General features: G+C 37.5%; 2 protein-coding genes across 3 annotated transcripts; both read left to right on the top strand.

The window, feature by feature from the left end:
• The first annotated feature begins 4,924 nt into the window (after window positions 1-4,924).
• Window positions 4,925-7,451, top strand: LOC122079744 (disease resistance protein Roq1-like). Its single transcript, XM_042646451.1, has 6 exons — window positions 4,925-5,204; window positions 5,330-5,745; window positions 6,057-6,335; window positions 6,428-6,533; window positions 6,640-6,881; window positions 7,074-7,451. Exons 1-6 carry the CDS (start codon window positions 4,925-4,927, stop codon window positions 7,449-7,451), a joined length of 1,701 nt encoding a protein of 566 aa, XP_042502385.1.
• A 1,299-nt stretch (window positions 7,452-8,750) lies between these two features.
• Window positions 8,751-12,046, top strand: LOC122079192 (G-type lectin S-receptor-like serine/threonine-protein kinase At2g19130). Of its 2 annotated transcripts, none has more exons than XM_042645457.1 (2): window positions 8,751-9,195; window positions 9,430-12,046. In XM_042645457.1, exons 1-2 carry the CDS (start codon window positions 9,007-9,009, stop codon window positions 11,761-11,763), a joined length of 2,523 nt encoding a protein of 840 aa, XP_042501391.1. In that variant the 5' UTR covers window positions 8,751-9,006; the 3' UTR covers window positions 11,764-12,046. The 2 variants fall into 2 exon arrangements, 1 of the variants encoding a protein (XP_042501391.1); XR_006140345.1 differs by having other exon boundaries at window positions 9,055-9,195; window positions 9,422-9,550.
• The last annotated feature ends 9,221 nt before the right edge of the window (window positions 12,047-21,267 follow it).

Below are 21,267 nucleotides of genomic sequence, written 5' to 3'. Positions count from 1 at the left end.
CTCTTCTTTTATTTTGTAACTTTGATTGATCTGACTTTGTTTGTACCAAAAAAAAAAATTAATCTGACTTTGTTTTTACTATTAAAAAAAAAACCAGAGTCAACAACAATCACTGTGTAGATGTAGCCATAGTTTTTGTTCATTATCAATTTGGTATCAGCCAGTTTCAAAATCAATATACATACGAATATGTATATGTATTGATCCATATCAATCGCATTGGATATTTTTAACCTCAAATATATTAATTTTTCTTTTGATGAATCAAATATATTAATACCAATATAGATTTTGATCATTTTATCCTTTGTCTATGCCATATCATTGATTTGGTAAACCACCACGGGCAAAGGAAAAGAATCAATGTTGACAGAATTTCTTTCTAACTTTCATAGGGTTGGGGTGATCATTTCGCCATGTGTTGACAGTTGGCACAGGCCGTTAATACCCTTCAAAATTTTAGACAACGGGCAAGAAACAGTTCTCTCTCTCTCTCTCTCTTCCGTGTAAGAAAGAGTATAACGTTGAATTAAACCACTGCAACGCATTAACATTTTGCATTTTAGACATCTTAATAATAAAAAAAAGACAGAAAACAACAGGAACGAGGGAAGATTGCAAAAGCTGAACTTGAAATAAAAAAGAATAAGGAAGTCAAAATAATAACATTTAGAGTGATTTACATCCCCCTCCCCTATAGTTTGCGTTTATTCCACCCCCCTCTCCTATGTTTTAAAAAATCCCACATACCTCCCTTGTCAGATAACTCGGTTAGTAAACCGTTAGTTGTGGATGTTAATGAGTGTGATGAGGATGTTGGTGGTATGGCACAGAGAGTACATGATCGTGTGGGGATTCGTAGGGAAAAACAAACGATTAGAAGGCCTTCTGATGCATGCAAAGCTATCACTGGAGCAACAAGTGGTGGTAGTAGTGGTTCTGTTGGGTCAACAAATGCTGTTGCAAATGCAATTGACAAAGAGAAAGCATCTGCTAATGCTACTGCTATTGTTGTGAAAGGAAAAGCAACTGGTACAGGTATTGGAAATAGTATTGACCCGAACAAGGAATCTGGTATAGGTGTTAAAGTAGAATCGTACTTTAACATCCACAACTAACGGTTTACTAACCGAGTTATCTGACAGGGGAGGTATGTGGGATTTTTTAAAACATAGGGGAGGGGGGTGGAATAAACGCAAACTACAGGGGAGGGGGATGTAAATCACTCTAACATTTAACAATGATGAGATACTGTGCTGGTGAGCAGACTAGCAGAGCAAACGAAAGAAGTCAAGAGTATTAACTTCTTTTTTATATTCACTCACAGGGGTTGGAGACAACAGATGAAGAATCCAATTCCCATGTTATTACGGTGGCTTGAAGAGTTTTCCAAGTTCAGTTGCTCCTTTGACTCATTCAAATGTTGAATTACAGTAAGAGGTGATAATTCATTCTTTCTCATCCTCTTCCGGGTTAATGGATATAGGATTGGTTCGATGGTTTAAGTACGTATATATACATGTCACTTCTTTCGTTGATTAAGTATATTATTTGATTTTTCTACCTAAAAAAAAGTATATTATCTGATTTTTCTACCAAAAAGTATGGGAAAGAGAGCCTTGCCAGTCTAGGCAACACCAGAATGTTGTGCCAATGGGTGGGCATGTGGGACCATCTTTAGCTCATGGGGTGGGGGTGCAATGTAGTCTTTTCGTGCTGTCTGTGCCTTTTTATTTTTGTAAAATGCTTGCCTGTGTTCGGTCATAGGCAAAAAGTACATACTATGTTTATTGAAATATAGTATATACATATGATATCAGCTGCTGACTTATAAGTATGGGCTACTGTTCTCTATGGGGAAGGGGCAGCCTCCACCAGGATCCTTTTCACAGTCGGTCTGTCTCCTCCCTCATGTGAAATGATCTATATGGGCAGAAGAGGAAGACAGACTGGGAGGGTGCTGGTGCATGATTCACTCCCCCACAGAGAACACTCTCTTATTGTTTTTGTTTGGTAAAAACAGAGAACGCTGTCGCAGTATGGGAAAAAGAGATAGCATAGTTTGTCCCTCCTATTTGGACTGCTAGGTCCTCAATAGCATTTACATCTTGCATCTTTATGGCATTAATTGTATTGTTTTTAACCCCACTTTATTTTGTTATTTGCCATTTGTATTTCTTGTGTTCTTCTTCTCTTTTTCCCCTATTTGATCAATTCTCATGTCATGTATTTAGCATTTAAGATTGGCATGAGTAAAGGACATCGAACTTTCTTTTAAAGGATCTTGAGATCCCCAAATACCGTAAATCATCAAGTTAAACCATGGGCTCTTTGATGGGCATTTTTTTTATTGGGGTATGCTGTCGATATACCGTAAGATAGCACACACTGTGTATATCTCTCTTCCCCCTTTTGAAATGACCCATCTACCCTTTCTATATGGTACCTCATCTGGTGCCCCCATTAGTGTTTTTTGTTAGCTTACAGTATGCCGGTGGCATACTCATCCCTATCTCTTTTTCTACTTTAGTCCTCCATATTTTAAAACTTAGCTAGTTGACTCTAGTTTTGGGAGACTCATCATCTTACTCCTTCCCTCGTGTTTCAATATGTTTTTGCATCCTTAATCTTGAAATCGTGTTCAAGAATTTCCACGAAGCAATAAGAGTTGGATTATGCTAGTATAGGTGCATGGTCATATGTCTTCTGTTGTGATTTTTCTTTTCAGAAGCTCAATATCTTCCTTTTTAGATGTTTACACTCATGAAATTTTTTGGAATATTTTCTGCATAAGTTCAAAAAGCTTGAGAAGCTGCCCAAATCAAACCACTAAGCTTTTGGGTTTCATGTGTTAGAGATTCCAAACGTTATCATTCCTTTTCTTTTTTCCTGTTAGTTTATCCTGCAGAGTATTGCTGGCCAATGCCTATTGGGTGCTAGTAGGGCCAAGGGCCACATACTCATACATCCACCCGAATATGACAAGTTTTATATCCCACAACCTCCTCCCATGGGTGCCAGCTCTTCAAGCTAAAGCTGCCACCATTAGGCTAAGCTAGTATTCATCAAACATTATAGCTCTAGTGGCCACATATTGATAAATTTGAGAAGGCAGCTTATAGTAGCCTAAAAGTAGAAGTTCAATAAAAAGAGCGTACCCGGTGCATGAGGTTTCTATATGTGCAAAGTCTAGGGGGACAAGAATTACATAGCCTTACCCCAAGAATGTCGAGACTTGAGAGACTGTTTCAACTGATTGACCACCATGTTGCAACATTCAATAAGCTTACCAAATATGCCCTTAATAATTCATGTCTCGTGCTTGTTAGTTTATAATAGCAGTTGCCAGGTCAATGCCATGTGGGCATGAGTGGAACCATTGAAAGTAGCATGATAGATCCAATCTTTGTTATCAATTAATTATTTCTCCAAAGAGATTAAGGTAATCTTCTTACTTGTATCCAATCCCCATCACATTTTTCCATTCTTGACCTTCCCCCATGAAATGCATTCATCACACAATCTTAGAAGAATTTATGCACTTGCAGTTACTAGTTTGTGTAAATTATGTAAGGGTATCAATTTAGGATAAGAACAGAGAACCAGACCGAATCCCACCATCCCATTAGCTTATCGGTCCTGTTCTAGATATAGCTTTTAGAACCGATTAGCTTATCGGTCCAGGCAAGGTCTGGTCCATTTCTTATAACAGTTCTAGAACTGATAGACTAGATAAGAATTGCGAGAACCAGTTATCAATGTGCAGAAACTTTTGATTTGGAAATTTTTCTATTGGGCTTCAAATTAAATAGTGATAATTATGACTTAGTGGAGGTTTCTTGGGGAGATCCAACAAGTTGTAGAGTCTTGTTGATACATTGAGACTATGATCCAATAGTTGAAAAATACAAGATCCCATTTCCAACTCAAAAAGAACATGATTCAGCTGTCACCTATCCTTTTGATATATCTGCTACATATATTCTCTATACCTACATATGCTTTCATATCACTATATATTTAAAACACCCATCTCTTCTTTACGTTGAGTTGGGATATTTGGTTATATTTTTAATTATTTGAATACTTAAGGAAATATAATTTGTTATTTGTGTGCTTTAGTGAGAATTATATATATATATATATATATATTTGGGCATGTCTGAAACCGATTAGGAACCAGAACTGGCCTACCCATTAGTAAATGGTTCTATATTGCAGGTTTGGAACTGACTAGGTTATTGGTTCAGTTCTGGTCGTGACCCTTACAGCCAGAACTATTAAGGAACCGGACTGCCTGCCTAAAATCGTATCAATTTGGTCGTCTTTATACTTTGGCATGCATTATTTTGATGATATGTATGACTTATTTGTGAGACAATGTGAGCTATAAAAAACAAGATTTTCACCATTCCTCTATTTTTCTCACAGGGTTGGATTTCTCAAGTTTTACCGATATTTATTTCTCATTAGTAGTGCTTATCATATACATATTTTTGTCTATTACAAAAAAAGTTTGACTAATCTCCAATACATTACTAGAGATTTACACATTGTTACTTATTGTTGTAATTTACATTTTAACATGAAAAAATTGCAGGTATGAGTCAAATTTAATCGAGTTAATTGTTCAAAGGGCTTTGAGAGAACTAATTAATACCCCCTTGGATGAATGTAAACACCCTGTTGGAATAGATTCCCACATAGATAAGCTACTTTCTTTGTTAAATATTGGTAATGATGATGTACGGTTTGTGGCCATATGTGGCATGGGTGGCCTCGGAAAGACAACTATAGCAAAGGTTGTCTATAATCGTATCTTTAGAAGTTTCAATGGGAGTAGCTTTCTCACAGATGTGAGACAAGAAGCATCACAATGAAATAAGGGTTTAGTTTCTCTACAAACGCAACTTCTTAAAGATACATGTGGCAAGGACAAGGACTACGGCATAAGTTTTTTTCTCAAGGATCTAAATTGATAGCAAGAAGACTTCATAGAGAAAAAATTCTTCTTATTCTTGATGATGTGGATGATTATGAACAACTTGATGTATTAGCTGGTGGAATCAATTGGTTTGGTCAAGGAAGCAGGGTCATCATAACAACTAGAGATGACCAATGTTTGAATACACATAAAGTTGATAAAGATATTCAAATATACAAGCTTGAAGGACTGAATTTTGAGAATTCTCTTAAACTCTTCAGTTTGTATGCTTTTTTAAAGAATGAACCTCTTGAAAATTACAAGCAGTTTTCACATGAAATCGTACAATGTGCTGAAGGGTTACCTTTAACTCTAGAGGTTTTGGTTTTTTTCTATGTGACAAAGACGAAGAAGAATGGAAAAATACAGTAGGAGGCTTGAACGATATCCTTGATAACAAGGTCTCTGGAATGTCATTAAAAAGCTATGATGACAAGGTCTTTGCAAGATTGATGATAAGTTACAATAAACTAGGTGAATATGCGAAAATCATATTTCTTGATATTGCATGCCATTTTGCTGGATGGTATGCAGAAACACCAATTTCAATATGGGAAGCTTGTGAGTTGCGTCCAAGGTTAGTGATAAAAGAACTCACTGAAAAGCACCTCCTAAAGATGGATAATTATAGATTGAAGATGCATGATCAACTCCGATACTTGGGAAGGAGAATTATCTCGAAAGACAGCACTAGGGACCCGACCAAACGCACAAGATTGTGGTCTCCTGATGAGATCTTAAAGATATTAAAAAAAGATATGGTAAGAGGCATTTTTTCTTGTTCACCTTTTTTTTTTAATTATTATAAATAATCATTTTATCCTAATATAGGTTGTCAGCACATATAACAGTTCAGTCTAAGCAACTACATTGTGCAAAAATGCAAAGATTGGGACCACCTTTAATCTATGCCTCCTAGGACTATATGGAAGTAGGGCTAAAACCGGGGTTTTCCCCTTTTAAACATGTAATCTTAGTTTGGGACGACCTTTAATCTAATTACTTTTTTTTTTTTTTGGTTGTGTATGCGTCAAAAATTCTTTTATTGGAATACTGTTTTTTTTAATTGTAGGTAACTCAAATGGTTGAAGGTCTCCTTCTTGCAACTGAAGAAGATTTAAGTTGGGAAGACTTTGCAAAGATGCCCAATTTAAGATTTCTCAATGTTGGTGGAACTAACAACCTCAAAGGGGATTTTTCGCACCTTCCGTCTAAATTAAGATGGTTCCGTTGGTGTTGCCCTTTGACAATTCTACCAGCCAATTTTTATCATGAGGAACTAGTTTATCTTGACCTATCATCTAGTCATATCAAATTAGCTTGGAATGATGTACCTCAAAATAAAAATAAGGTATATTACAATTGTCTTTTTCTTTTTTCACTTGTTTCATTATCAAACTTTAAGTGGAGAGTAATATTGTATGTCATTTCTTTGTTTGGCAGCGGTTCCAAAAGTTGAAGGTTCTTATTCTTACAAAGTGTTGGGGTCTCTCTGACTCTCCCGACTTCTCATGGTTTCCTTGCTTAGAGAGATTGGATCTTTCGGAATGTAGATATATTTTTGGAACTCCCAGATAGTATTTGCCAAATGCCTTCTCTCAAAAGTCTTGTCCTTTGGAATTGTGAGTCATTAAATAAGTTGCCTACCTCCATAGGTGATCTAAAACATTTGGTTGAGTTTTCAGTAAGTGGGACAAATATTGAAGAACTGCCCGATGGTGTAGGGCGGTTAGAGAAGCTTGAGAAATTAGATGTTTCATGGTGCTTTAAGTTGGCGAGGCTACCAACATCAATGGGTGGAATGAAGAGTATACTTCATTTTTACATGAAATATACCATGATTGTAAAATTACCAGATGATTTTTCAAAGCTCTCAAGCTTAGAGGTGTTATCAATGGTATATTTCATGTAAAAATAAAACAATAGGCATGGTGGATCCAGAAGATGATAAAACAGTCTACAAGAGGATTCAACCATTCCCAATCACCATGAGTAGTTTCTCTGAACTGAAATCGAACCCACTCCTGGAGATTTAATCTACATACACCATTTCAACGGGCTGCTGTTTGAAAGCATTGATGCTATCCAGATTTTACGTTTAAGGGGAGATAAAAGAATATGGCCTTACTATTCAACGAAAGTGAAATTCTGGACAGTCATGTTTGAAAACAAGGTAACAGACCAGCAAGTGCCTATCCAACAATCCAGTGCTTCATTGGTAGCAGATTTCTTCAGATGGTCCAATGTGGAGGATGATGAAGAGGGTGCATCGACATCGAGGGCTAGCAACTACAGGGGAGCATCATGGCCATCTTCCATTGAAGAAACAGGGTGGTTGACACGCTGTCAAGGGCTATTGAGAGAATGGATCTTGAAAACAAGAGTAGGAAGGAGTATTGAAGGTTGGGTTCTGGAGAGACTTCCTCACAACGATGATGAAACTAGTGTTGATTCCGGAGCTTTGTGATTGTTGAGGAACAATTGAATTAATTTTATTTTCCGCATACATTGTATGTAGTCTATTTATTGAATCGATTACTGATTAGTTCCATTTCAAGCAAACCAGATCATCCAAATGACAAGAATTGTGGTGGTATTCTACAACATGAGGCCCAGGCATGTGTTTATAAACCTGGAATTGGGATCCAGATCTGTCTTGGCCGGTTCTGATCCTATTTGAGTTTGATATGCATTACAGGGAGTGTCAGGATCCTCACCAACAGCTGGAGAGGCCAGTGAGGGTGCCATCCGTCCGATGTGCCCTGACCATGTGTTTGGGTGCGTCTCAGGGTCCATTCGACGATTGGGACCCTCACTGGTCTCTCTAACCGCTTGAGAAGAGCCCAATGTAATCTAAGTCGATAATGCATTCTTAGATGATAATAATTCAGTATCGACTAGAATGCATATCAAATGTAACCTTCTTACCCAAAAAACACACCAAATGTAGTCTTGGAAACAAGCAATTCATCAAGAAGAGGCTTCATGAACCATACTTTTAATTTCTCTCTTGTAAATCTTTGTTAATCCTATGTAATAATCAAGCCATGTCCATAAACCCCCAAATAAGTCACCCGTTTAGTCAAAGTGGCCGGTCACAGTTTTAGTTTTTGTTAGAATAATACCAATCAATACGGAAGAAAAATTTACACAGATTCGTACAACACAGAGATTTAATGAGGTTTACACACTGATGAGGCAAAGAAGAAGATAATTCACTATGTAGAAAAGACGGTTACAGTGGAGATCAATTAAGAACACTCAAATCATGGCCAGAAAACTCGTCCAGAAACCCTAACACAGAAAACTCCCAAATTATTGTGTGCTTACTCAACAAAGCGATAGTATATTATATACTCCTCCAAGTTGCGAGTTGATCCATCGGATCACGATCAGTCGGGTCAAACCATACCGCGGGGGCTACGCTATTGGCCCAACCCCTATGCTACCATCACATATCTCATAAAAGAGAAATCTCATTCGTATCGCCAAAAAAAAAATGTCGAAACGAGTCATTCTTCAAAATGGGTCAAGAATTCAAGCCAAACATAATGGTTTCGCCATCAGATCAGGTATCAGTCAGTTCAAAAGCAAAATTAAATATCTATACATATCGGTCCATACCAATCGTATAGAATGTTATGCCAACATTGATTTTCATTATTTTACCCTCTATATTGGTCTGTATTATATCATCAATTCGGTATCGACCAGGTATCAGTATTGGTGGCGTGCCATTAATATCGATACGGCCTGGCCTCTATTCGGTACCGATTCCTAAAACCCTGTGTGGCGGAAGATTATCCGCCCAAATATGAATTTTGGGCAACGGGCGAGAAACTGGTCCTCTTCCCTACTTGCTACTTCAGCCTTAGCTGTCTCCCAGGCCCAGCATTACAAAAAGTCTAGCAGCGAGCAAATTTTCTCTCTATTGCTCTTTTTGCGGTGAAAGAATATAGGGTAGGCGGACCAAAAGGAAAGAGGAACAAGAAAGAAGCTGAACTTGAAATAAAAAAAGACTAATGAGCAAGAGAAGTCAAGTTTCAATTTCGTTTTTCAATCAGTCACAGCCTCAACAGGGGTGGCAGACCAGAGCAGATGAAGAATCCCATGTCATTACATATTTCGTCCAGATTCAGGTGCTGGAGAAGTTATCCAAACTCCGTTGCCGCCTTCAAATGTTGAATAAGAGTACCCAGGTTACTGTGAAGGTGGGCATGTACTTGGTGATTCATTCTTCTCATGAATACGATACTTTTCTCTCATCTTCTCCTTTATTGCAAATTTAAGTTTCCAACTTTTCTCTCTGTGGTTGTGCACAAATGGGTATCACCCAAAGTTCATGGTTCTTCCTCTCTGTTATGTTCCATTTATTCTCTCTCAAAACCCTTCTTTCTAATGGAGCTAGCACCATCTCTGTGGGTGATTCTATTTCAGGAGACCAGACCATTATCTCTGAACCAGCTGGGACCTTCGAATTGGGCTTCTTCGCTACAGGTAATAAATCTCAGAACTACTACATTGGCATATGGTACAGAGAGATCTCAGAAAGGACGATCGTTTGGGAGGCAAATAGAGATAAACCCATCTCTGATAAGTTTTCTTCCCAACTGAAACTCCTAGAGGATGGAAATCTAGTTCTTCTCGACTCATCCAAAACCCATATTTGGTCTACAAATTTGACATCCTTAACCTTCAATTCTACGGAGGCAGTGCTTCTTGACTCTGGAAATCTGGTTTTGAGACACAAACAAAGCTCCTCTACTTTCATTTGGCAGAGTTTTGATCACCAAACTAATAATTTCTTACCGGGTGCGAAGCTTGGGCGGAATAAACTCACCAATACTTCATATATTCTTACTTCATGGAAGAATTCAGAGGATCCTGCTATGGGGATCTTCTCTCATGAGCAGGACCCCGCTGGAAGCTCTCAGTATTTTCTATTGTGGAATAAGTCTCAAAGGTACTGGACTAGTGGGTATTGGAATGGGCATAATTTCGGCACAGTTCCTCAGCAGAATGAAAATAATTACTTCAACTATAGTTATGTTTCGAACCACAACGAGAGCTATTTCACTTATAGTGTATATAATAGTTCTTTCATCACTAGACTTGTGTTGGATGTGACCGGGCAGACCAAGCAATTTGTATGGCGGGATGGTGTTGGCTGGAATTTATTTTATTCAGAGCCAAGCAAGATATGCGATGTTTATGCTCTATGCGGGGCTTTCGGTACCTGCAATGAGCAAGATTTGCCCTTTTGTGAATGTTTGCAAGGTTTTAGTCCACGCTCAACAACAGATTATAATAATCTGAACGATTGGTCTGGTGGTTGTGTGAGGACAGACCCTTTACTTTGTGGAAACAATGTTTCTACAAATGGGGAGAAAGATGGATTCTTGTCCATGCCCAACATGACGTTGCCTGTAAATCCACAATCTTTGGAGGTTGAGAGTGCACAAGCATGCAAATTTGCTTGCCTGAATAACTGTTCTTGCTCTGCTTATGCATATGATGATGGGTGTTCAGTATGGGAAGGAGAGCTCTTGAATCTGCAACGACTCTCACAAGGTGACAGTGGTGGAGGAAATCTATATCTCAAACTTGCTGCTTCCGAGCTTTCAAATTTGGGAGGTAAGAAGAAGGAATCAGTTATAGGTGCTATTGTTGGTGTTATTTCGGGGGTTGTGCTGATCTTGGGATCTGTTTTGGTGCTATTCTGGTGGTGGCAGAGAAGGAATGTATTTGGACCTTCAAATCATATTGATGGTTCTTTGGTTCAGTGTTCATACAGAAACTTACAAATTGCAACCAACAACTTCTCCGAACAGATAGGTAGAGGAGGATTTGGTTGTGTCTTTAAAGGGACATTGGCTGATTCGACTGTTGTAGCTGTGAAGAAACTTGAAGGCCTCAGTCAAGGAGAGAAGCAGTTCCGATCTGAAGTAAGCACAATTGGGATGATTCAGCACATTAACCTCATTTGCCTACGTGGGTTCTGCTGTGAAGGTACTAAAAGGTTGCTGGTCTATGATCTTATGCCAAAGGGCTCTTTAGATTCCCATCTATTTCATGATAAAAAGGGCTTTGAGATTTTAGATTGGAAAACAAGATACCAAATCGCTATTGGAATAGCAAGAGGACTTGCGTATCTACATGAGAAGTGCAGAGATTGCATCATCCATTGTGATATCAAGCCCGAGAACATACTTTTAGATGCTGAATTCTGTCCCAAGGTGGCAGACTTTGGCATGGCGAAGCTTGTCGGCCGGGACTTCAGTCGAGTGTTGACAACCATGAGAGGGACCATTGGATACCTTGCACCAGAGTGGATTTCGGGTGTTCCAATCACAGCCAAAGCTGATGTTTACAGCTATGGTATGATGTTCTTCGAGCTTATATCAGGGAGGAGAAACTCTGATCAACTTGGGGATTGGAAAGTTAGATATTTTCCTATTTGGGCAGCAAGAAAAATCAGTGAAAACAGCGAAGTCATTAGCCTCCTAGACTACAAGTTAGAAGGTAATGCTGATCATGCAGAACTCACTAGAGCTTGTAAAGTTGCTTGTTGGTGCATCCAAGATGAAGATGATAGGCCATCGATGGGGCTAGTGGTTCAGATGCTTGAAGGGCTAATAGATGTGGAACTACCTCCAGTTCCCAGAACTCTCCAGACTTTTGTGGAGATCCATGAAGATGCCACTGAGTCTCCATCAAATTACAGTTTGGGAACATTAACTTCTCAGGCCAAGAGCAGTACGTCATCGACAATTTCATGACATCAATAAGCTGAAACAGAAATGGAGTTCTTAGGCAGTTCACACAATGGTGTGAGAGCATAGCATGTTCTGTAGATCAACAAAGCTTAGAGCTATCGTTTCAAATCTCTTATTTTGTTCTATTCACAACTTGTTTCTATGGTCAGTTATTTTGTTAGTACAAATGGTTGTTAGTAATAAGAATTAAAAACACTAGTTAATTAGTGTTGTGTCCATTATGTAATTTCTTTTCATTTGTTAATTTGGGACTTCTATCAATAAGTAGGAAAAGGTATTCCACTCTTCTTGAACAGTTGCATTAATAGATTGATAATTTGATAGCAGCTAGTTGTAGTGTATATAGTGTGATTGTTCTAATAACAAATCTGAAATATATATTTATATAACATCATACATCCTCTCTTACTCTGTTTCAGTTCAAAGCTTTGATAGCTTGTTTTCCATGGAAGCCTGCTGCCTGGTAGCACCGCAGGTGTTTTTTTAACAATCTGTGATCTTTATGATAGACATCCGCTTCACAAAATGAAGTCCCATGAGAGCCTTTTACTGCAGCCCTTGAAGGAAATATATGAATAGTTCTGTTGATTACTTTAGATTTCTCCACATCAATTTTAATTTATTATGTTGTTTGTTTTAGATTATACAGATGTCTATGAGACTTGGAGCTCATATCAATCCATTGAACTAGGAAACATGAACCTTAGAATTTAATTATACACCCTTGATGTATATCCATGCTCCAAAGCAGTAGTTCCATGCACCAATGTCGATTTTTTTTTTTTTTTTTTCCGGTGATTTGTTCTACCATGTGGACAACTCTGATTGGGCCAAAATTTCATGTTCTGCCTATCCAAATTTTCAGAACTAGACAGCTGACAATGGTTTCCCTTACTGAAAAGCCAAACTATGTTTATTCACATTTTAATTTTGTTGGAATGTCTATTGTTTTGGAACATTTCAAGCTATACTTCGAAGTCAATTTGTATGAACATTCAAGGTACTTTCTCAAGTTTTAACCAAACAAGTTGTGAACACTATGTAACTTCTCCACATGGTTTCTTACTGTAGTCGGGATGAATTTATTTTCAAAGATTATGTTGCATAATAATGGTTTGGTTTAGTCCTTGGATTCAAAAATTTTCATACTAGCAATGTTGAAAGTATTGCATTGTTGGATTCTCTATATGGAAGTTTTCTCTAAGTGGATGTGGAAAAATCAAGAGGGGAATAGGATTCATGGGGTTAGAGTGGCTATAGGAGCCCCCCCCCCCCCTCTCATTTCAGTCCTCTTGTTTTCAAATGGTAGTTTTATTTTATTTTATTTGTGAAGATAACTCGAATGAGTATAGACCCTCCTGTGAACTCTTGGGAAATTGAAAGGTCATTTAATTAATTTTGATAAATCTGCTGTTATATTTAGAAATTCAGTTCTCCTAGTTTGAAAAAGAAGATTGTGTGTTGTTTGGGTGTTAGATAGCATGTCGAAAAGGGAGAGATATCATGGAAATCCCTTTCTATAGGTAAGATGAAAAAAAATTGTTTTTGACTTTCTGGTTGATAAGGTGAGGAAAAGAATTCAACATTTGAAAAAAATTTCATCCTATCTCAAGTTCCTAGGAATATAGTAATCAAATATGTGTCCATCTCCATTGCAATGTATATTTATGTCTTCCTACCTTATCCCCATTTGTCCGACCAAAGAGATAGATAATCTGAAAAGAGAATTCTGGTGGAGAGAAGATGAAGGTGATTCTAAACTTCACCTATTAGGATGGCATAATAATATATGCAAGCCTGTGATTAATGGTGGTCATGGCATAAGATAAACTTATGATACTAATATTGCTCTGCTCTGCAAAATTTGGTGGAGAATTTGTATGAAAGTCAACTGAGCCATAAGATTCTGATAACTGTTCCAGTCTTGCTTGAACCCTTTGGAAAGTCAATGTGACAAGGGGTTATTGATTTTGGAAATATTTCTCAAAGATTTTATTTAATATCACATGGGTTTGGATTTCTGGTAGTGAGAATTGGTTTTTATGTGGGAAACAGTTTGATTCCTTTTTCTGGCCTGAGAAAACCTTAGTCTGACATCTTTGATGCAAATTTTGAAGGATTTGGATAGAAATGGTGGTATGGAGTTTGGCCCATACTAAAAGTTCTCATTATAGGATTTTTGGCCTTTCACTAGAAATGGTTAAAAGTTCTCAACGTAGGCTTTTTGGCCTTTCACTAGAAATGGTTAATTCACAACCAAATAGGCTTACTAGGTGTTTGAGGAGAAGGGAGGCCAAGGTAACATGAGGAATTTCAAATGGAACATCTTTGGAAGATTAGGACCATTCCTTTTGGCCTCTCCCTCTCCATGTTCCATCAATAATTCTAGAATAATTATGGTACCATAATCGGATCAAACCCTAAACCGAACTGATCAAACCGACCCAAACTGTACTCAAACTGAATATTTCCTTATCCGGCATTGGTTTTACCCATTCTTAGCCTGAAACTAGTCCAAACCGACCGTTTGATACCCCTAACATCTTGGCAGAGAACAATTTTTTTTTTTTTTTAGCTTGGATGAAATTTTTACATGCTTTAGTCAAGGACATCGGGCCAAGGCTTCTCAACAGATAAATAGATGCATTGGTCCTATGACTAGCCTAACAGCTAATTGGGCTAGAGAAAACCCAACCCTAAGGGGCTAACAGAGTTGGCAAGGGACCTTCACCTCAGAAAACATATGGTTTTGAGTTCGACTCCTCTTACTTCCATGGGGCCACTCACATAGGGTGTTTAGTGCTCTTCACTACTTTCGATAAAAGTTGAAAAATTCTCATTCAACCCTGGAACATATGTGATTGTGGGTTAGTATAGGCCCGCAGAACTAGTCAGGCTGAAGGTGTAGTTGATACTCGTAGTAAGCCAAAAAAATTAAAATAAGTCTAGGAAAAACACATTCACTTGTAACAGCAGCAATTGTGGGAGATAGGGATCTCCAAAGGGTATCATGGAAGTGATTTTGTAAGAGTTGTATGCTACTCAGCAAAGCAATTATAAATGTTTAATTATTGCTTGAAAACTTTTCAATTGTAAGGGTTTGATTGTTATCCGGAAAATAATTTGAGAGATAGTGAGAGTCCAAGAATGAGGTCTTCTTTGATAGTATAGATGTAGACAAAGCTCAAACCACTCTCAACCCACTATGCCATCTTGTTTATTTCTTTCTCTCTTTTTGTTTTGTATCTTTGGTTACTCTGACCTTTGTGCAGAAAGAATTGAAAAAGATTCCATTATGTGTATCATACTGAAGTATTTCTACCAAAAAAAATAACATACTGAAGTATCTGTTTTTGACTGGTTGTGCACAAACGGGTATCACAGTTAGGCTGCGTTCGGTAGTCAGTCATTCTATTTCAGAAATAACGTTTCGTGTCAAAACTAAAATTTTTCGTTTATGTGTCAAAATTCCTTTTTGAAACGAGACTCGTTTCTAGCATTCTTTGAACCAGCTAGGAACTTTGAATTGGGATTTTTTATAACAGGTAATAAATGTTGGAACTAAGGCAGATAGTACTTTTCACTTCCCGGACCATGTTGTATGTTAGAAAATACTAATTCCAACTATTGGTCAAATCAGCCAAAACCTTCATCAGATGTAAATACGGCATATTTTCCTATTATTTCTACCATAATATTCGATTTGTAGAACTCCTACAAAAAGGGAATTTCTGATTTGCTTAGCTACATAAATTGCATTTGATACTACTATTAATGGATAATAAACACGTAAGAATATTTTCGACGATATCTGGATTGTCAAATTAGACTCTGGATTACAAGATATTGTTCCCTGAAATTTTCCCACCATTAATCCCTAATTATATAGGTTTTGTTTGTGGTTTGGTAAAGAGGCGTTTATTCAGTTTTGAGTTAGGAGCGTACGGAGATAAAGGAGTCCACATCCTCTACAACGAGCAGTGAGGTGCAATGAATATCAGATGGTTGAGAGCATACCCAATGCTCACTGCACCGATATAGCTGCTACAGACGATTTTCAGAGCTACATTGGTATATTATTTACATAGGCTAAATCAATTCCCTTTAACTCAAGAGAAAATCAAGTAGTTCGTGCTATACATAGTGGCACTAGCTTAATGGTAGAGAGTTTGCTTTGCACTTATGAGGTCAAATGTTCAGTTCCCTTGACCCAATTATTAAAAGACCTATCAAAAAATAAAATAAAATAAAATTGTTTCTTGAAAGGGATTGAGAGATGATGGATGTAAATGAAGGTTTAACAAAAAAAAAAAAAAAAGAAAGAGATAGTGGATGTAAATAAAGGTTTACTAAAAAGACAAAAAGATGTAAAGAAAATCTATTACATCATCTTGAAAATCAAGTAGTGTAGATATGGCCATAGTTTTTTTTTTTTTTTTGGGTAAATCATGGAAACCTATTCTTAACACCATGTATAGCTTTCATCCCTCCAGTTCGAGCTGGCCATATTTTTAGTTAGTTATCAGTTCCATATCGGCTAGTTTTGAAATCTAAATCAATACCAATATGTATTGATATATTAATACGAAGATTGATTTTGATCAATTTACCCTCTATCTATATCATATCACAGATTTGGTAACAGCAAGGTATCAGTATTGGTGTCAGTTAATACCAATACATACCGGCCTTGGCCACAATCAGATCATACCAATTCCTAACACCTTGCTGCAATCCAGGCCAACAGGAGCTTGTGTGGAAGAATCAATAGTGACGGAATTTATGCCTTTCATGAAATAGGGTGGTAGTTTTGCCCTGTGTCTGAGGGCAGGACCACACTGCCTTTCAGGCTTTTTTTTCCCCATAAAATTTAAACAACAGGAAGGAGGGAAGATTGCAAAAGCTTGAACTTGAAATAAGAAATACTAAAGAAGTCAAAAGTAATAACACTGAACAATAATACGATGATTTCGATGTTGTGTAGCTCCTTTGACTCTTACAAATGTTGAATTACAGTATGAGGTGGGAATTCATTCTTCTCATGAATATGATACACTTCTCTCACCCTCTTCTTCTCCTTTATTGCAAATTTCAGTTTTGATTTGTCCATCAGTGGTTGTGCAAATGGGTATCACAGATAGTTCTGTTGTAACCCGGCAGTCACTGAGAGGGGGGTGAATCAGTGAATCCAATTCCGATCCCTAAAAACTTATCCGATGTCTGGCTAAGAAAAACATGATATGCCTATCCCTGTTTACACATAGTCGTATGCATACTCAGCCCCTCATAGGCACTTCCAAGTGTGCACACCCATTCTACATTCCATGCACTTCAATATAAATTACAAACAATAAGCACCCACAACATAGGATTTTTACGAGGTTTAGAAATTTGCCTACATCTCCGGAGTAGTGCCTGTAAAGACTTCGTACCTACTCAATACACTACTTTTGACTGCACCCATAGTCGGAAGCACCTACACCTAATTTTCTCAAGCCGAAGTTGAGATGGCACTCGCAGTGCAGATACAATGTGTAGCACCCACTACACGGGAGCATCCACTCCCAATGCTTAGCACCCACTAAGCACTCAATAAAGAATACAATTAAATTGGGCTTATATCAATGCCTTACAGTCAAGTTCTGCCTAGCATATACATCCACAACTAGCTAGTATACTTACAGTTCATCCACAACTAACCTAGCATGTATACATTCATCCACAACTAACCCTAACATACATACATGCATATAATGTAAATCAAAGGTTAGAAAATCTCACAACTGATTGTTTGGGATGACTGGAAACTTGTACTAACAAGTTTGGTGCTTACACATTCTCTCTCCTTGGCTTCTTGCTCTTCAAAGCAAACACATCCTTGCTTTCTTCTCTTCCTCCTTGGCTTTGAGTTAATGTATTATTAACATACCTCAACCACCTCTTTTACCTCCTTTAATAGCCTAAGAACATTTATCATCAAGTATTCATGTTCATTCAAGGACCAACAAAGAGGGGGAAGTTTCTCTTGCCAAAACCGTAGCCTTCTTTTACTCAAAACTCATTTTTCTTGACATTCATGGTGTAGGGCTTGAAAAAACGAAGAAGCTACAACTTGGTTCACCCAAATCCGAGTTAAAATGAGGGAGATATGACCATTTGAAGTTGGAGCAATGAGATAGCTTGAAATAGAATCTTTGTAGGAGTGGCATAGGCTACACCGGCGGCGCGCGCAACAGAAGAGCAAATCTGGATGTAGATCTCATCAAGGAGAATCTCTTAATCTAGACCGTCTGATTAAAATAACGGATAGTAAATCTCAATCACAAGATTTGAATAAGATAGTCAACTAATGACGGCATGCTGACGTCAGCGATCAGTATGCACTTTTTGTTGTCGATCTTTGATTGGTTGCTTTTCCGGATTTTAAGGAGCTTGTCTCCCACTCACAAAAGTGAAAGGCTTATCGACCATTGGATCTGAATCCTCCATGATGGCTTTAATCAAATCTCATGAGATCCTTAAGATAGGAATCTTTTTTATACCTTCTATGCACGCGCGAAACATCACAACATACCATGATAAGGTGTAGCGCCAGTACATCAAGGATTATGCACCTAACCAACCAAATCCTAAGCAAAAGTATCTATCTCGTCCATATCAGCGTAAAATCTCAGCAGCCTTGGATGGGCATCAAGCCTACGTGGCCGAATCTGGACCATCCATTTCATTTCCCTTTACTCCTCTTTATTACAATCAAGTCCCTGCCTCCAAATATTTCAGTGCTTAAAGACCCCCTGTAACTCAGACCTTCAAAATCTTAAAATTACACAAACGTCCTTTAAATTTCAAAAATAAATTCCAAAAAATCTGCCCAACTCCGAGAGCAACTGATGGATTTTTGATTTAGATTTTCGAACCGGCTTTACGGAAACACTTATAACTTTTTCATACGATATCCGATGAGATGAAACAAAGTGTGTTGAAACCGTAACTGGATGCTCTATGACTTTCCAGAAGACTCAATCATCTGACTCATCTATGTAGAAATATTAAAATACCCCTAGACCTTTCCAATAACGTATCTTTCTCATATGGAATCGGAACGCAATGAAGTCAGAACCGTTGGAAAGATTGGATATTTTTCGTATTGTTACATGGAGAACACTTCCTTTAAAAAATTCATCTTCAATGCCGAAACTACCCTTGACTGCCACAAATGCCGTAACTTCTTCATACGGTATCGGAATGCAAAAAAATCAGATGCACTAGACTAGATAAATTACAATCTATATTTTTTTATGAAGAAATGATCTTTCAAAAATGTCATTTTCACTGCTGAAAATGCCTCCAATCGTAAATAGGCTAATTTTGCCAGTTTTGACCCAGAAACCCACACCATATACTAAGGATGTATCAAACCATTCCATGCATACCAATGAGTTCTGTTATCTCATCGATGACACTAGACACTGTCATATCATCATTTTCATCCACATCACCCAAACTGGTCACATTATCATCGCCACATGGCCGAGTTGCCAACAAAGACAACCATAAAACAACAATCTCCCCCTTTGGAGTTGTTGGCAACCACCTCATCGCTAATACACTCCAAACTCTGATGAGTAACTCTCTCCCCCTTTGACAACAAGTACAAAGGGTGGAACCAATGGACTCCCCCTTAGTCCAATAGGGGGGTAGCAATATCAAGCAACTTGCTCCCCCTCTCCCAATGCCACTAGTGCTTTGGAAGAACCACCACTCTCAGCTTCTGTCTATGGAACTCAAACTGATCTTTGGGAAGTGGTTTAGTGAAGATATCAACCACCTACTCTATTGTGGGAACAAACTCCATCCTTACTTCACCTTCCATCACCTTGTCTCTTAAGAAATGATACCAGATAGCAATGTGCTTCGTTCTAGAATGCATCACCGGATTCTTGGAGATATTGATAGCACTAGTATTGTCACAATATAGTGGCACTGCCTGCTCAAGGTGATGGAAGGTGAAGTAAGGTGTAGATAAAGCTCAAACCACTCTCAACCCACTATGCCATCTTGTTTATATCTTTCTCTCTTTTTTTTTTTTTCTTTGGTTACTCTGACCTTTGTGCAGAAAGAATTGAAAAGATTCCATTATGTGTATCATACTGAAGTATTTCTACCAAAAAAAAAAAGTATCATACTGAAGTATCTGTTTTTGAGTGGTTGTGCACAAACAGGTATCACAGTTAGGCTGCGTTCTGTAATCAGTCATTCTACTTCAAAAACAACGTTTCGTGTCAAAACTAAAATTTTTCGTTTATGTGTCAAAATTCCATTTTGAAACGAAACTCGTTTCTGGCATTCTCTGAACCAACTTGGAACTTTGAATTGGGATTTTTTATAACAGGTAATAAATGTTGGAACTAAACCAGATAGTACTGTTCACTTCCCGGACCATATTGTATGCTAGAAAATACTAATTCCAACTATTGGTCAAATCAGCCAAAACCTTTATCAGATGTAAATACGGCATATTTTTCTGTTATTTCTACCATAATATTTGATTTGTAGAACTCCTACAAAAAGGGAATTTCTGATTTGTTTAGCTACATAATTCGCATTTGATACTACTATTAATGGATAGTAAACACGCAAGAATATTTTTGACGATATCTGGACTGTTAAATTAGACTTTGGATTACAAAATATTGTTCCTTGAAATTTTCCCACCATTAATCCCTAATTATATAGGTTTTGTTTGTGGTTTGGTAAAGAGGCTTTTATTCGGTTTTGAGTTGGGAGCTTACGGAGAGAAAGGAGTCCACATCCTCTACAACGAGCAGTGAGGTGCAATGAATATCAGATGCTTGAGAGCATACCCAATGCTCACTACACCGATATAGCTGCTACAGATGATTTTTAGAGCTACATTGGTATATTATTTACATAAGCTAAATCAATTCCCTATAACTCAATAGAAAATCAAGTAGTTCGTGCTATACATAGTGGCACTAGCTTAATGGTAGAGAGCTTGCTTTGCACTTATGAGGTCAAATGTTCAGTTCTGTTGACCTAATTATTAAAAGACCTATCAAAAAATAAAATAAAATAAAATTGTTTCTTGAAAGGGATTGAGAGATGATGGATGTAAATGAAGGTTTAACAAAAAAAAAAAAAAAAAAAAAAAAAAAAAAAAAAAAAAAGATAGTGGATGTAAATAAAGGTTTACTAAAAAGACAAAAGGATGTAAAGAAAGGGCCAAACCACTATAAATCTATTACATCATCTTGAAGATCAGGTAGTGTAGATATGGCCATAGTTTTTTTTTTTGGGTAAATCGTGGAAACCTATTCTTAGCACCATGTATAGCTTCCATCCCCCCAGTTCGAGCTAGCCATATTTTTAGTTAGTTATCAGTTCCATATCGGCTAGTTTTGAAATCTAAATCGATACCAATATGTATTGATATATTAATACCAACATTGATTTTGATCAGTTTACCCTCTGTCTATATCATATCAT

The sequence above is a fragment of the Macadamia integrifolia genome, chromosome 5, assembly GCF_013358625.1.
Source record: "Macadamia integrifolia cultivar HAES 741 chromosome 5, SCU_Mint_v3, whole genome shotgun sequence".
Lineage (NCBI taxonomy): Eukaryota > Viridiplantae > Streptophyta > Magnoliopsida > Proteales > Proteaceae > Macadamia > Macadamia integrifolia.
Note: the sequence above shows the minus strand (reverse complement) of the source record. Positions and strands in the feature narration are given on the sequence as shown.